General features: G+C 43.0%; 1 protein-coding gene across 1 annotated transcript in view; it reads right to left on the bottom strand.

Annotated features, from left to right (window-relative positions):
• LOC309963316 (nuclear autoantigen Sp-100-like) overlaps window positions 1-12,180 on the bottom strand; it is a gene marked incomplete at its 3' end in the record, with an annotated part of 77,110 nt that overhangs the window by 19,078 nt on the left and 45,852 nt on the right. Inside the window, exons 5-11 of the mRNA XM_082841607.1 lie at window positions 11,616-11,679; window positions 8,652-8,753; window positions 8,130-8,213; window positions 5,758-5,904; window positions 4,973-5,056; window positions 1,091-1,144; window positions 391-474 (exon numbers count right to left, since the gene is read on the bottom strand). Coding sequence (XP_082697733.1) covers window positions 391-474; window positions 1,091-1,144; window positions 4,973-5,056; window positions 5,758-5,904; window positions 8,130-8,213; window positions 8,652-8,753; window positions 11,616-11,679 — 619 coding nt within the window. The remainder of the gene's footprint in view (window positions 1-390; window positions 475-1,090; window positions 1,145-4,972; window positions 5,057-5,757; window positions 5,905-8,129; window positions 8,214-8,651; window positions 8,754-11,615; window positions 11,680-12,180) is intronic.

Genomic DNA, 12,180 nt, shown 5'->3' with positions numbered 1-12,180 from the left:
TGTCTATAATTACACAGAAGGACCAGTTGTCTTTTGAGGCTTTTACGATTACAAATGACATTAATGTCAACCAGTATATCACTATAGAAATCTAGGATCTTAGTGTTAGCAGGCATGACAGTAAGTGTTTAAAAAGAGACCATCATTTTGGTGATTATTTCTGCTATGGGAATATAAAATTACATACATTTAGTGAATGTGAGTCATTCTATTAAACATGAATTTATAATAATTTCCTGCCTCTTTCCATTTTCTAAAATCCGAAAAGTAGTTCCCAGGATTAACTGGATACAAGGTAGTCAAGGTCTCAGAATAAAATGCACCAGGAAACAGTGTCTTTTCATTCCTGACATTCTGCAGGCCAAGGCTTGGCATCCTAATCTTCTTTACCTGGCCCATTTCTCAGGAGTGAGCTAGACGTTTCCTGAGGCTCATCTTCGTTACTCAATTCTGAAGTGTCACCACTGCTGATCCCTGCAGAAAGAAGTAAAATTCCTTTACAGTCTCAGCCTGTGTCCTAGGACCTATACAGCATGGAGTTCTTTAAAAGGAAATCTGGAAAGGGGAAGCTTATGTAGAAGAGGTAGGAATATTCCTACCACCAGGCCCCCTATGGCTCCATCTGACCTCCTGGTCAAGGTTGCTCCAGGGACCACCCCCAAGGCCGGGACTGGACACAACTTTGCCATGGAAGGCACTCGCTTTGGTCACTTCTTTACCCTTTCCTCTTGTCTGCACATACTTCTGCTTCCACTTTGTTTCTTATCCAGGGGGACCGTGGAAGCAACATTTTCAAGATGTCAGAGCCTCCATCAGCTGGGCCCTCAGTGAGCACCCCTCCACCCTGGGAACCACTTTATCCTTTTATGTGAGTGAAGAATAAACCTGTACTGCACTTGTGACACTGAACTTCTCGAGGCCTACAAGTAACATCTTAGCCCAGCTCACCTAATTCAACATGTATAACATGAATCATCTAAAATGCCAACAAGTTTATCATTTGATTTTAAAGGATATTACCAAAAATTTGAATGAAGCTTTTGTAGCAAAGAAAGATATTTGTTACAGCAAGAGTTTTGATTGTTCTTACGTCTTTTCCTGTTGCTTATGCTGCAAACTGATGTGTTTTCAATATCCCAAGGATCTAGGAAGGAAAGGAAAATACAACCAGTAATCTATATCTAAAAGGTAGTAAATCTTATGACTACTCACACTGTAGACAGGATTTGGACTATAAAGACACAATGATGATCATTTCTGTCTCTTCCTGTCTAAAGGAAGTGAGCTCTACCAAATGGAGCAAAGGCCCCCCCAGTCCTTTAGCCCTAATTACAAAGTCAAAGAAGTTTTGAAAGCCAATATTTTTTCACAGGTTTGTACTAACTAGTTTGGCAATGAATCTGGACTTCAGCTGCCGTGAGTCCAATAAAATATTTATCACAGTTGTTGTGAATTCACACAATTTGCTGCAGGAACACTAATACAGTATATTTGAGAATGAGATTCTGTCCCAGACCCTACTGGAGTGTTTTATAACAAATAGGATATACACCACACTGTCTTTCTAAAATAATAAAACATCATATCTTACATCTGGCTTTAAAGATTTTGAATAAACGATCATGAATTTTTGCTAAGAGTCCAGGTTGTTAGTTCTGACTCTTCCAATAATTGTCCATATGTGATGTGTAAAGATCCTTAAATGTTTATGTGCTGGAGTTTCCTCATCTGTGAAATGAGGGAACAACAGTTTTCTGACCTACCTTTTAGGTTGTTGTAAACATAAAATGATACCTTATTTGTGAAGATGTTTTCAAATATCATTATACATGCCAATGTCATGTTGCAGGTAATGCTGGGTTCCTACCTGGCTCTGCCTTTTACTCTCCATGTGAGTTCATAAAAGACCCTCAAACATTACCAACTCCAGTTTCGTCATCTATAAACCTGGGATAACCTGCTTACCCTAACTCCCTGTTAAGGTTTTTGTAAAAAACAAAGGGAAGCTTTATTTATAAAAACCCTATGAGAAATCACCATGTAAGCCAATGATTTAGCTATAATTGGGGTTTGAGGGTATTTGGTCTTAAGCTATTTTTCCATCAATAATTTAATAGAAGCACAAATTATTCTGTGAAGTCTTTCTAAGGTGGGGACTAATGACAATATTAACAACATATAGAGGAATGCTGTGCTTAGTATGCTCCATAGAATGAAAGCATGCTGAGGAAGAAGTACACTATTTCCACTCTTTAGCATTAATAGATACGACAGTGTGTAGTAAAAGGTATAATTTTACTAGCATATTTTTGCTACATCTTCAATATATCAATTGACTGGGCTCATCCAGTTAAACAACAGTTTATATACAATGCCTTCTTGCCTCCTTCCACTTCCCAACAGGGCCAGAAAAGTTAAATGTAGAAAATGATATCCTAGAATGAATCAAATCAAGGCATATGGAGAATGCTCAGAATAAGATTCACCAGGAAAACAGAGCTCTGGGTTTACACTCGGGATATTTGCTGTCCATGGCTGCAATCCTTATCTTCCTACATGAGCCATCTGGGATCATGAGCAGGTGGCTTCTCTGGCCCCTCCTCCCTCACTTGGTTCTAAAAAGTCAAGGTTATTGGTCACTGCACAAAGGAACAGGATTCTCGAGGGGTTTGGACGTGTGGCCAAGGAACCCATTCAGCAGGAATTTCCCTCGTGAGAAAACTTGCAGAAGTCTTGAAAAGCCATGCGAGGCATGGCCTGCACCCAGGCCACTCTGGGCTGCCTTTCTAAGTCATCTGCTGTGTAGGTTAGTGATGTTCCATTCCCTGTTCCCAGAGCAGAGACAATTCAAATGCAAGGGGCAACTTTGCTCTGCTTGAACCTTACCCTCCTTCCCTTCTCTCTCTTCTACTTCTGACCCTTTCTGTTGTCTTTTCAAGCTTCCTTCATCTGCTGTTTCTCATGTAGGGTACCTTGGAGACCTTGTGTTCAGGACCTTGTGTGAGCCTACTCTCCTCGCCTCCTCCCACCCCCTGCCAACCTGGTGCCCTCCTGAACTATTTGCAAGCCTGGGAAATAATTTTCTCATGTGTCTGAGCCGTAGATGTGTTTTAGGACTATCTTCTAGAGCAGTCTTCCTACCAGTACTAAGACAAAAGTGTTCCCTAAAAACTGCAACAAATCTACATTTTACTTTGATAGATCTAGTGAGCAATTAGATTGAGTGTATTATTTAAAATATTGTTCTTTTGTAGCAGCAAGATCAGGTAACATTTTATTTCTTCTTAGGACTGTTCCTAGTGTGTTTCCATAAATAGGTATGTTTCTGATATTGTCTAGGTCTGAAAAGTAGAAAGGGACAAAAATTCACCAACTGTACACTACAGAGACACAGATCTTATGGCAACTCAGGCTACCCATAGGATTGAGGAAATAACATTTTGATAATCATTTCGAGATTCAATTTTACAAGAAAATAATGCAGAATCCAGGACGCTAGCCTTGTTATTCCCTTCAGTCTCCCATGAGACTTTGTAGAGAACTTGAAACATTTATGTGATTGTGTTTCCTCATCTAAAAGCAAGGGTTACAATGTCCATCCTGCTTAGCCCTTAAGGTTGTCGTAAGATATTGTTTGCAAAGGTCCTTTGAAAAATCACTGTATGTGCCATGACTTGTTGAAGAATTCTGTCAAAAACAATCCTTTGGGTTTCAGAATGCCTTATATGAAGTCTTTATTTCTGCTAACACTAGGTAGCTGGACAAGGTATGACATGATTCAAGTTTGTGATCAGATGATAATATGACCTTCCAGTAAAGGAATACAGCCCACCCTTGAACAATATGGGTTTGAACTGCACAGGTCCACTTAAACTCAGATTTTTTCCATACTAAATACTACAGCAGGACTTCCCTGGTGGCGCAGTGGTGGAGAATCTGCCTGCCGATGCAGGGGACAAGGGTTCGATCCCTGGTCTGGGAAGATCCCACATGCTGCAGAGCAACTAAGCCCGTGTGCCACAACTACTGAGCCTTCCGCACCACAACTAGTGAAGCCCACGCACCTAGAGCCCGTGCTCCACAACTAGAGAAAGCCCCTGCTCAGCAACGAAGACCCAACACAGCCAAAAAAAAAAAAAAAGAAAAAGAAATTAAATACTATAGCACTAAACGATCCACAGTTGGTGGAATTCATGGATGCCACCTGCGTGTATGGAGGGCTGACTCTTAAGTTATAGGCAGATTTTTGACTGCACTGGAGGTTGGTGCCCTTAACCCACGCATTGCCAACCGTATTTAGCTTTCTGTTCTTTGTAGAAATCACTGCATAAATCCACCACTTCATAGGCATAGCAACTAGTAGGGTTTTTTTTTTTTGGCTGCGCGCAGGCTTTCTCTAGTTGCGACGAGTGGGGGCTACTCTTTGTTGCGGTGCACGGGCCTCTCATCGCGGTGGCTTCTCTTGCTGTGGAGCACGGGATCTAGGCACACGGTATCAGTAGTTGTGGCACGTGGGCTCAGTAGTTGTGGCATGCGGGCTCTAGAGCGCAGGCTCAGCAGCTGTGGCGCACGGGCTTAGTTACTCCGCGGCATGTGGGATCTTCCCAGACCAGGGCTCAAACCCGTGTCCCCTGAATTGGCAGGCGGATTCTTAACCACTGTGCCACCAGGGAAGCCCACAGCTAGTAGTTTTAAACACACTCATTACTTTGCTGGCCTATTTCTACTATATAATCAATACAGGGTACGTATATTTATTAATGGGACCCAACAGTTAATAGGCCTCATCCTTAGATATAGATTTCATATCTCTCTGCATTTCCCATAAAAGTCCAGTAAAATAAAGACAGAGAATAGGATTCCAGAGTAAACTGGAACCATGCTACAGAAGGGGCTCAGAATAAGATGCTCAGGAAACAGTGACTCTAGTTCAGGTTCCTGCAGCCTAGGCCTGGCTCTCCCACTTCCTTACCAGACGCCTTTCTCAGTGCTGATGTGGAGGGTTCTGGGGACATGTCTCCATCACTGGATTCTGCGGAGTCCTCACTGCTGATCACTGCACAGAGGAACAAAACCACTTAGGATCTCAGGGTGGAGCCCACACAGCAGGAAACCTCAGAATGAGAGCACTAGGAAGATCTAGAAGCTAGGTTAACTCAAGGCACCGTGACCTGTGCTTGAATGTGTGTGACCTGCAGGTTTCTCCAGGTCCTGCACAAAACGTGATGATATTCACAGAGGGCAGCTTTGCCCATTCTGCCAACACTCTTCTTCCCTCACCCTCATTCTACCTCTTACCACCACCCTCAATCTACCTCTGACCCTCTACTTCATTCTACCTCTTTCTTTCATTCTTATTTTATTTCTTTACCTTCCTCTTAGCTTGGCCAATTTTCCCTACTTATGCCTCTCTTTCTGGGGATGGTATCTCTTTATACCTCGCTTTGTCTTCATGTGTTTCTTTTCCATCTCCTCTCTTAAATACCTTGGGTCTCTGATTTTTTCCCTTTTCTTTATCTTGTACCCCCATACTTTCCTCTCTTGCCTTAGAAATTGTCTCTTGGACATCAATACTTATTATTTACCCCTTTTGTCTTTTGATATTTTTCCAGTTCCTGGGGAATCTCTTCTGCTAAACTCACTGCACAGGGCACTGGTTCCCTCCCCTTCCTGCCTGTCCGTGGCCACCAGCCTCTGACCTGCCCCAGCCTCTTGCCCTGTTCCTGTGATTCCTGCTCCACACTGTGTCAGCCTTACCTATTACATCAGGTGCCTGGTTACAGTCAGTCCTTGCTTGGGTTTGCCATTCAACTTCGAGGTTAAAAAATGGCTTTTCCTTCTTTATATCCACCAGAAGGACAGAACAGGAATTGATTTGAAATCCATGGTTGGGTAGCGTTGCTTCTGGATCAAATTGTAATGAATGAAGAATTTTAATTTGGTACTCCAAAAGGTAGTAAGCACTGTTCATTAGCATTAACAGCCTTCTTGTAATTCCACTGCAGGAGGGAGGCTTCACCCCGACCCTTCTCCTTGCTGCTGTTCAACTCTGTCCCTTTCTTTGTGTCTCTCTCAATTCTCAGGTTTGTTTTTACTTTCTTTTCACTTACTTTTCTCATCTTTTGATGATTTTTCGCTTTTCAAAAATAAAAATCACAATTGCAGTATAACCCATAGATAAAAATGCATATATCATAAATTTTGAATTATCACAGAACAAGCATATCTGGGTAACCATCACTTTGGTCAAGTAATAGGAGATTACTAACACTCCAGAAACCTCTTAGAGATGCCCCACTAACTGTCCAGATGCATCTTGCTCAAGTTAACCACCACTTTGACACTTTTAATACCATAGATGATTGATTTTACTAGTTCAAAATTTATACAAATTTATATAAGTGGAATCATTCACTCCTGCTCTCTCTCTGTGTCCCTCTGACTTTTCAGGGGCAGGGGTGGATTTGGCTTCTTTAGTCAACATGTGTGTGATAGTCATCTGTATCCATTTCGTGTATTTATCTTCACCACTATATAATATTCCTTTATAGAAATTATCCATTAAAAAATAAAACCATAAAATATCCATTTTTGCTGGCTCAAGCTCTAGAATACTATGAATAATGCTATGATGAACATTCTTTTGTATGTGTTTTGATGAAGATAATATGCATTTCTGTTGATCTGTTGAGGAATGTAATTGCTGAGTCATAGGCTATGTGTAAAGTTAGGATTGACAGAAGTGACAAAACCATGGTTGGCTTAATCCACTAAGTTTTGGGACTATTTTTTTATACAGCAATAGATAACTGATACAGCTTCCAAATAGAGATGTCCATCAGATCTTTGAATACAGATCTTCAAGCACTTGGAGGAATGAGTCTAGAGATAGGTCTGGCTGGAGATGTACATCTAGGAATCAATAGATGATTGATGGTACTGAAACCATGGGGAGGGTGAGATGCCTGAGGAGAGGACTATTTTTATCTGAGGGGGTTACAGGGCTATTTTGATCATTGCAGATACCTTACCCTTCTCAATGGTATTAGGAACAGTCCCTTGTGTCTTCTTTTTTGATGACTGTCTCCTCAAATGGGGCAATGTCTTGATTTGTCTCCTCTCTCTGTTTGGCCCACTCTCTACCAATTTTTAATTAATTGTCCTTTAAGTTATTCTCTTTGTGCCTCTCCTACCCCCATTTTTCTATTTATTGGTATTCTTTTTCATCTGTATCTTTCTCTATTCATCTCTTTTCCTCTACATTTGTAATCACTGTCCCCAGGGTCCAGCAGGGTCTAGGACCAGGCAAAGGAGGTGCCTGGGGCACACAAATGTGCCAAGGGTAAGATAATCCTTATATGTGCCCCAGGGTCTCACCCTAGACCTGAGCCTGCTGTCCCGTACCTGCTTTCTCAATGTATCCATTCTCACCCAGGGTCTCACCCTAGACCTGAGCCTGCTGTCCCGTACCTGCTTTTTCAATGTATCCATTCTCCGTTACGTTTCCTACTTTCTCCTACTCTATCCCTGTTTCTTAATTATTATTATGACCTGCGTATGTCTCCTCTATATCAATTTTGTCTTTCTATATATTTTCCTCATTTAAGCATTCAGATCATCACCAAAGTTCTCCCTGTGTGCCACTGTCCAACAAACCACATCCCTCTACCTGCCACTTCCTTCTAAAAGGCCCTTCACCTGGGCTTCCTTACTTGCAAATCTGACCTGCAACATCTTACATGATTTACATGTTTCTGTTATAACCTCTGAAAAGGAAGTTGCAACTTATTTCTTTTCATCACCTCCACAACATGGCATTATTTTGATTCCATGTCAATTTATCTAAAATCTATCTCACTCTTGTACTTTGTTATTTGGTGCTCCACAGTCCACCTTTTCCTATTCTTCCTCTTTGCATTCTCTTCCCAGGGACACCCCATCCACTAAAGAGCTCAGCTCTCCTCCCTCGCAACTTACACCTGCTAAAATCATCCAGAGGTTGTGGAGAAGGCTGTGTGTCTTGGACAGTGTTAGGATTGGGAAGGAGTGTATTGGTATGGGAGAACAAAGGAGAGCTTTTACTCTCATAGAAAAACAAAGATGGAATTAGAAAATTGGTAAGTAATTACTTTCTTCCTCATAAGGCAATGGGCTGGGTGTCTCTTTTCTTGCATCACCATTATTTGATTGGATAGGTACTTGTTCGCAGGACTCTGAAGATAAAAAAGACCACAGAGACTTGCTTTGCCCTGTTTCCATTTTCTTGCATTTCATCCGACTTTTCTTTCCTTCTTATGTTTCTACTTACAGGCTGTCTGCGTATATTGCCACCTTCACCCTGTGAAAGTACCATGTTTCATTGATTCTGGAGCCGATCTCTCCCTGACTTGTTTGACTTTTGTTTCTGTCTCTCTTCCCCGGTGGGGCTCTGCAACTCTTTGCCTTCTGTCTCTTAGTTTTTCCTTTCTCACTTTCTTCCTCCAGGTCTTTCCCATCAATATATCAGGCCCCATTCCTGCCCTCTGTGTATCTGTGTGATTTTCCCCTTCTTTGTTAATAGATGTCTCCTTGAGTGGTGCATTACTTCCTTCTCTGCCACTAGTCAGGACCTCTTGGCCATTCCACACTCACGCAAACCCAGCCAGTCTTACCTGCTGATTCAGACTCTTGGGCACATTGTTCATTTGCTTGTTGGCTTTCTAGTGCATCGATTGGGTCACTGGTTGTATCTTGCCTCGTTGCATTTATCTGTTCTGTTTCACAGAGGTGATCCGAGAGTGCATTTTCAGGTGAGGTCGTACCTAAATCATGTTTTGATTCATCATACTTTGTTTTCCTCTGGCATCAGTCAGCGTCCAACAGGAAAATACAAACATTTTTAAGCTTTTAAAGCAGAGGAAATTTAATCCAGGGATTGGTTACTTGGTGAATGGAAGAGCAGAGAAGATCAAGTGGAAGAATGCAGCAACCTGAAGCACAGTCAACAGAAAGCTATGGGAGGGACGGAGGGTGGGCTCATGGGCTGAGGTCACTGGGTAGGCAGAAGCTGGACCGTGGCTGGCCTGCCTGGTGGAAGGTGGAGTCAAGGCTGTGATGTAGCCACTCCTAGAATTGCCACTGGAGATAGTGGTGGGGCAACACCTGGCTTCTCCCTTATTCCCACTCTCTTACTAGTGTCTCCCACGTTAGGAGCCCAGCGGGGAGCCAGAAGCAAGGGGAGCTGGCAAGCAAGTCCGCAGGGGCCAGTGGCCAGAGAGCAGGGGAGAGTAAGGAATGAGGCCCTGGGTAAACCACCCAGGACCGGCACACACGCCCTTCCCCCATGGCAAACCTTCTCTGCTCATTATTGATTCCATCCACCCATCCCACTCTGTTCCCACCGACCTCAATAATGTATGAATACATAGACATATTTTTCAGTGCAGTGTGGATTTTTCTCATTTAGTGCTTTTCTAAACAAAGTAATTTACGTAAAGCATGATTTAAAATTATTTCCCAAGGTTTTAATACAGAACGTGGGTCCTGGTGCATGCTTTGTGCCACATCCTGGTGGGCATGAGACACAGCCCTTCCTGTCCCTGTGCATGTCACAGCCCGCCGTACTTGTTGGGTCACACTCTTGGACACACTTATTGGTGGCCTATTGTGTATCATTTGGGTCCTAGGTTGAAGTTTCTCTCTTTATATTCATTGCTCGCCATCACTGAGATGCTCTGGGATTCCACTTCCTGGCAGGGTTGCCCCCAGACCACACTGTGAGTTTTAAAGAATTTCATTGCCTCCTCCCTCCACTCCCCCCCATCCCCCGCCACACACACACATGTAGAATCCCTTCTCTCTGCTCCTTACTCGTCGCAGTGCCATCCCCTCACCCCTTCCTGTTCCCACCAGCTGTACGAATAGATGAATGGCTAATATGTATTCATACATTTTGGGGTATTTTAAAATGTTAACTTTCTGAATAAGTGTGATTTGGTAAAAGTATAACTGTGTTTTCAGAAATCACTCTGAAAGTTTTTTCTTTTCTAAAAATGTATTATTAATTTAGAACATTCTTTCTTAAATAACACATCCCGACTGGAAGCTACATAATAAGAGCCTTTCATATTGTGGGAAGTTCCCTGAGCCTCTTCTATGTTCCTTAATTCCTAAGGAGAGTCATGGAATAAAGATTTATAATTTATTATAGACTAGTGTGCTCTAAGCATGGGGAAACTATGACCCTCAATTTATCTTCCTGGGCCAGAAGTTGGTATTGCTTTTATCACTGCTCTTCCAGCCTGGGGAATCAGTAAATCCAACGGACATCTGTGAGAGAAGAAAATCCCAAAGTTTACTATAATGGTTAAAAGCTTAGACTCTGGCACCAGATACAAATAATGATGCTAATTAAATGTAGTAATAATAACAAATGCACGGAACACTGATGAACCCCCAGGCATGATTGTAAGTGCTTTACAGGATATGACTTGTTTAAAATCCAGCACCCTCTGAAGTAGGTACTATTATCATGTCCTTTTTAAAGATGTTGAAACTGAGGGACAAAAAGAGGTAGTCACTTCCCTGAGATCGTGAGGTAGAATTTGAAGCTAGGCCATGGGCACCTGAATTCCTGCTGTGACACTATTCACAGCAGAGTTCAATCCCAATTCTCAGTTGGGTGAACTTGTGCAAATAACCAAACTCTCTAAGCTGATACTTTTTCCTCTGAAAAACAAGGGTAATATATACCTCATTTTCAGGTTTGAGGGAAGATTAAATAAACTATTAGCTGCACCAATATACAGTATACTGTGATTGGAAAAATCAAATCATTATGATTAATGTTTTAGATTAACAATATATTTTTTTGTACCAGTATTTTTTACTCAGGATCAAACACGTGCTGAATACCTAGTATCAGTCATTCTGGGTAATGCATTTGCATCATTGTTCCATTTCATAGCCTCATGACAGATAGGTGTGATGATCCCTACATTACAAATGGGAACACTGAGACTCAGGGAAATAATAATATTTTAAATAATAACACTATTAAGAGTGTTATGGGCTAATGGAGGTCAAGCGCTGTAAGCAGTGGTTATTGGTTGCTAAAGTACCAAAGGCTTTCGGACACCTGCCTGGTGTTTGGAAGGCAGCTCCTGGCCTCTGCTCCAGGGATGAAGGGAGAGGGTTTGCACGGGACGCAACTGGTGTCCATGGCCCTGGGTGAGGGACCCGGCAGGGGAGGTACCCTGTCCCCTGAGGAACGCTCATCACCTGCTCCCCCGCCACTGTGGCTGCAGCACTGACCACTGCTGCACATGACATCAAAGCACTGAGGTCGCTGCCTGATCAAGCAGGACAGAGCAGAAAACTGTGAAGCCAGGCACCTGGGCAAAAGGTCCAGGCCCAGAGCCTTCAGGGACTGGCAGCAAGTGCGTTTAAGGAGCATGGAAGGAGCCACCCTTCCAGGCAACCCAGAGTACGAAGACTCTGTTATCTAAATCCTCGGAGAAATTGCAGATGCAAAGACTGACAATTTTTTGATACAAAGCAGCAGCCACTCCGCCCCCAGAACAGTCCAGAATGGGACACAAGCAGCAAAGCATCATAGAACAGAGTCAAGAACAGACCATCATAAGATGAGGACTCTCTGCAACACCAAGTCCGGCCTTGACAGGAGTTTTCCCAAGTTCCAAGGGGGGAAAATTAAAAGTTTATCTCAGATATTGAAGTATGGGCTGTGCCAACCTCCCCTAATCCCTTTTTTATAGGTAAGAAGTTTAAGAGCCCCTGCAGATATCAATACAGAGACCATCTGGACCTGGTGGATCTCATCCAACTCTTGTAGTCAAACTCCAGTCCATAGACTGGAAGACAGGTCAGCAGCACCCTGGATGAGAGCGCCTCGGCCAGGCCATCTCCCTGGGTGACCTCCACCAGCCATTCAGTAACTAGTGATGGCTTATCTTGACTCCCACGGTCATAGTGAACTTGCCTGTGTCCCCAGAGCTGCCCCTGACTGGTGGCCTTCCCTTACTTCCTGCAAAGTCCTGCCGCCTCTTCCCCACTCCCTCTTACTCCACTCCCTCCCTGTGCAGGTCTTGTTGGCCTTTCCATGAGGATTCAGTGTCTGATTCTCCACTTTCTCCAGCCCTTGGGATTCTTTTTCAGTATCTTTCCCTCTTTATATGTTTC

The sequence above is a fragment of the Leucopleurus acutus genome, assembly GCF_964270905.1.
Source record: "Leucopleurus acutus genome assembly, chromosome: 6".
NCBI lineage: Eukaryota > Metazoa > Chordata > Mammalia > Artiodactyla > Delphinidae > Leucopleurus > Leucopleurus acutus.
The sequence above is the reverse complement of the archived record's forward strand: the minus strand, read 5'-3'. Positions and strand labels throughout refer to the sequence as shown.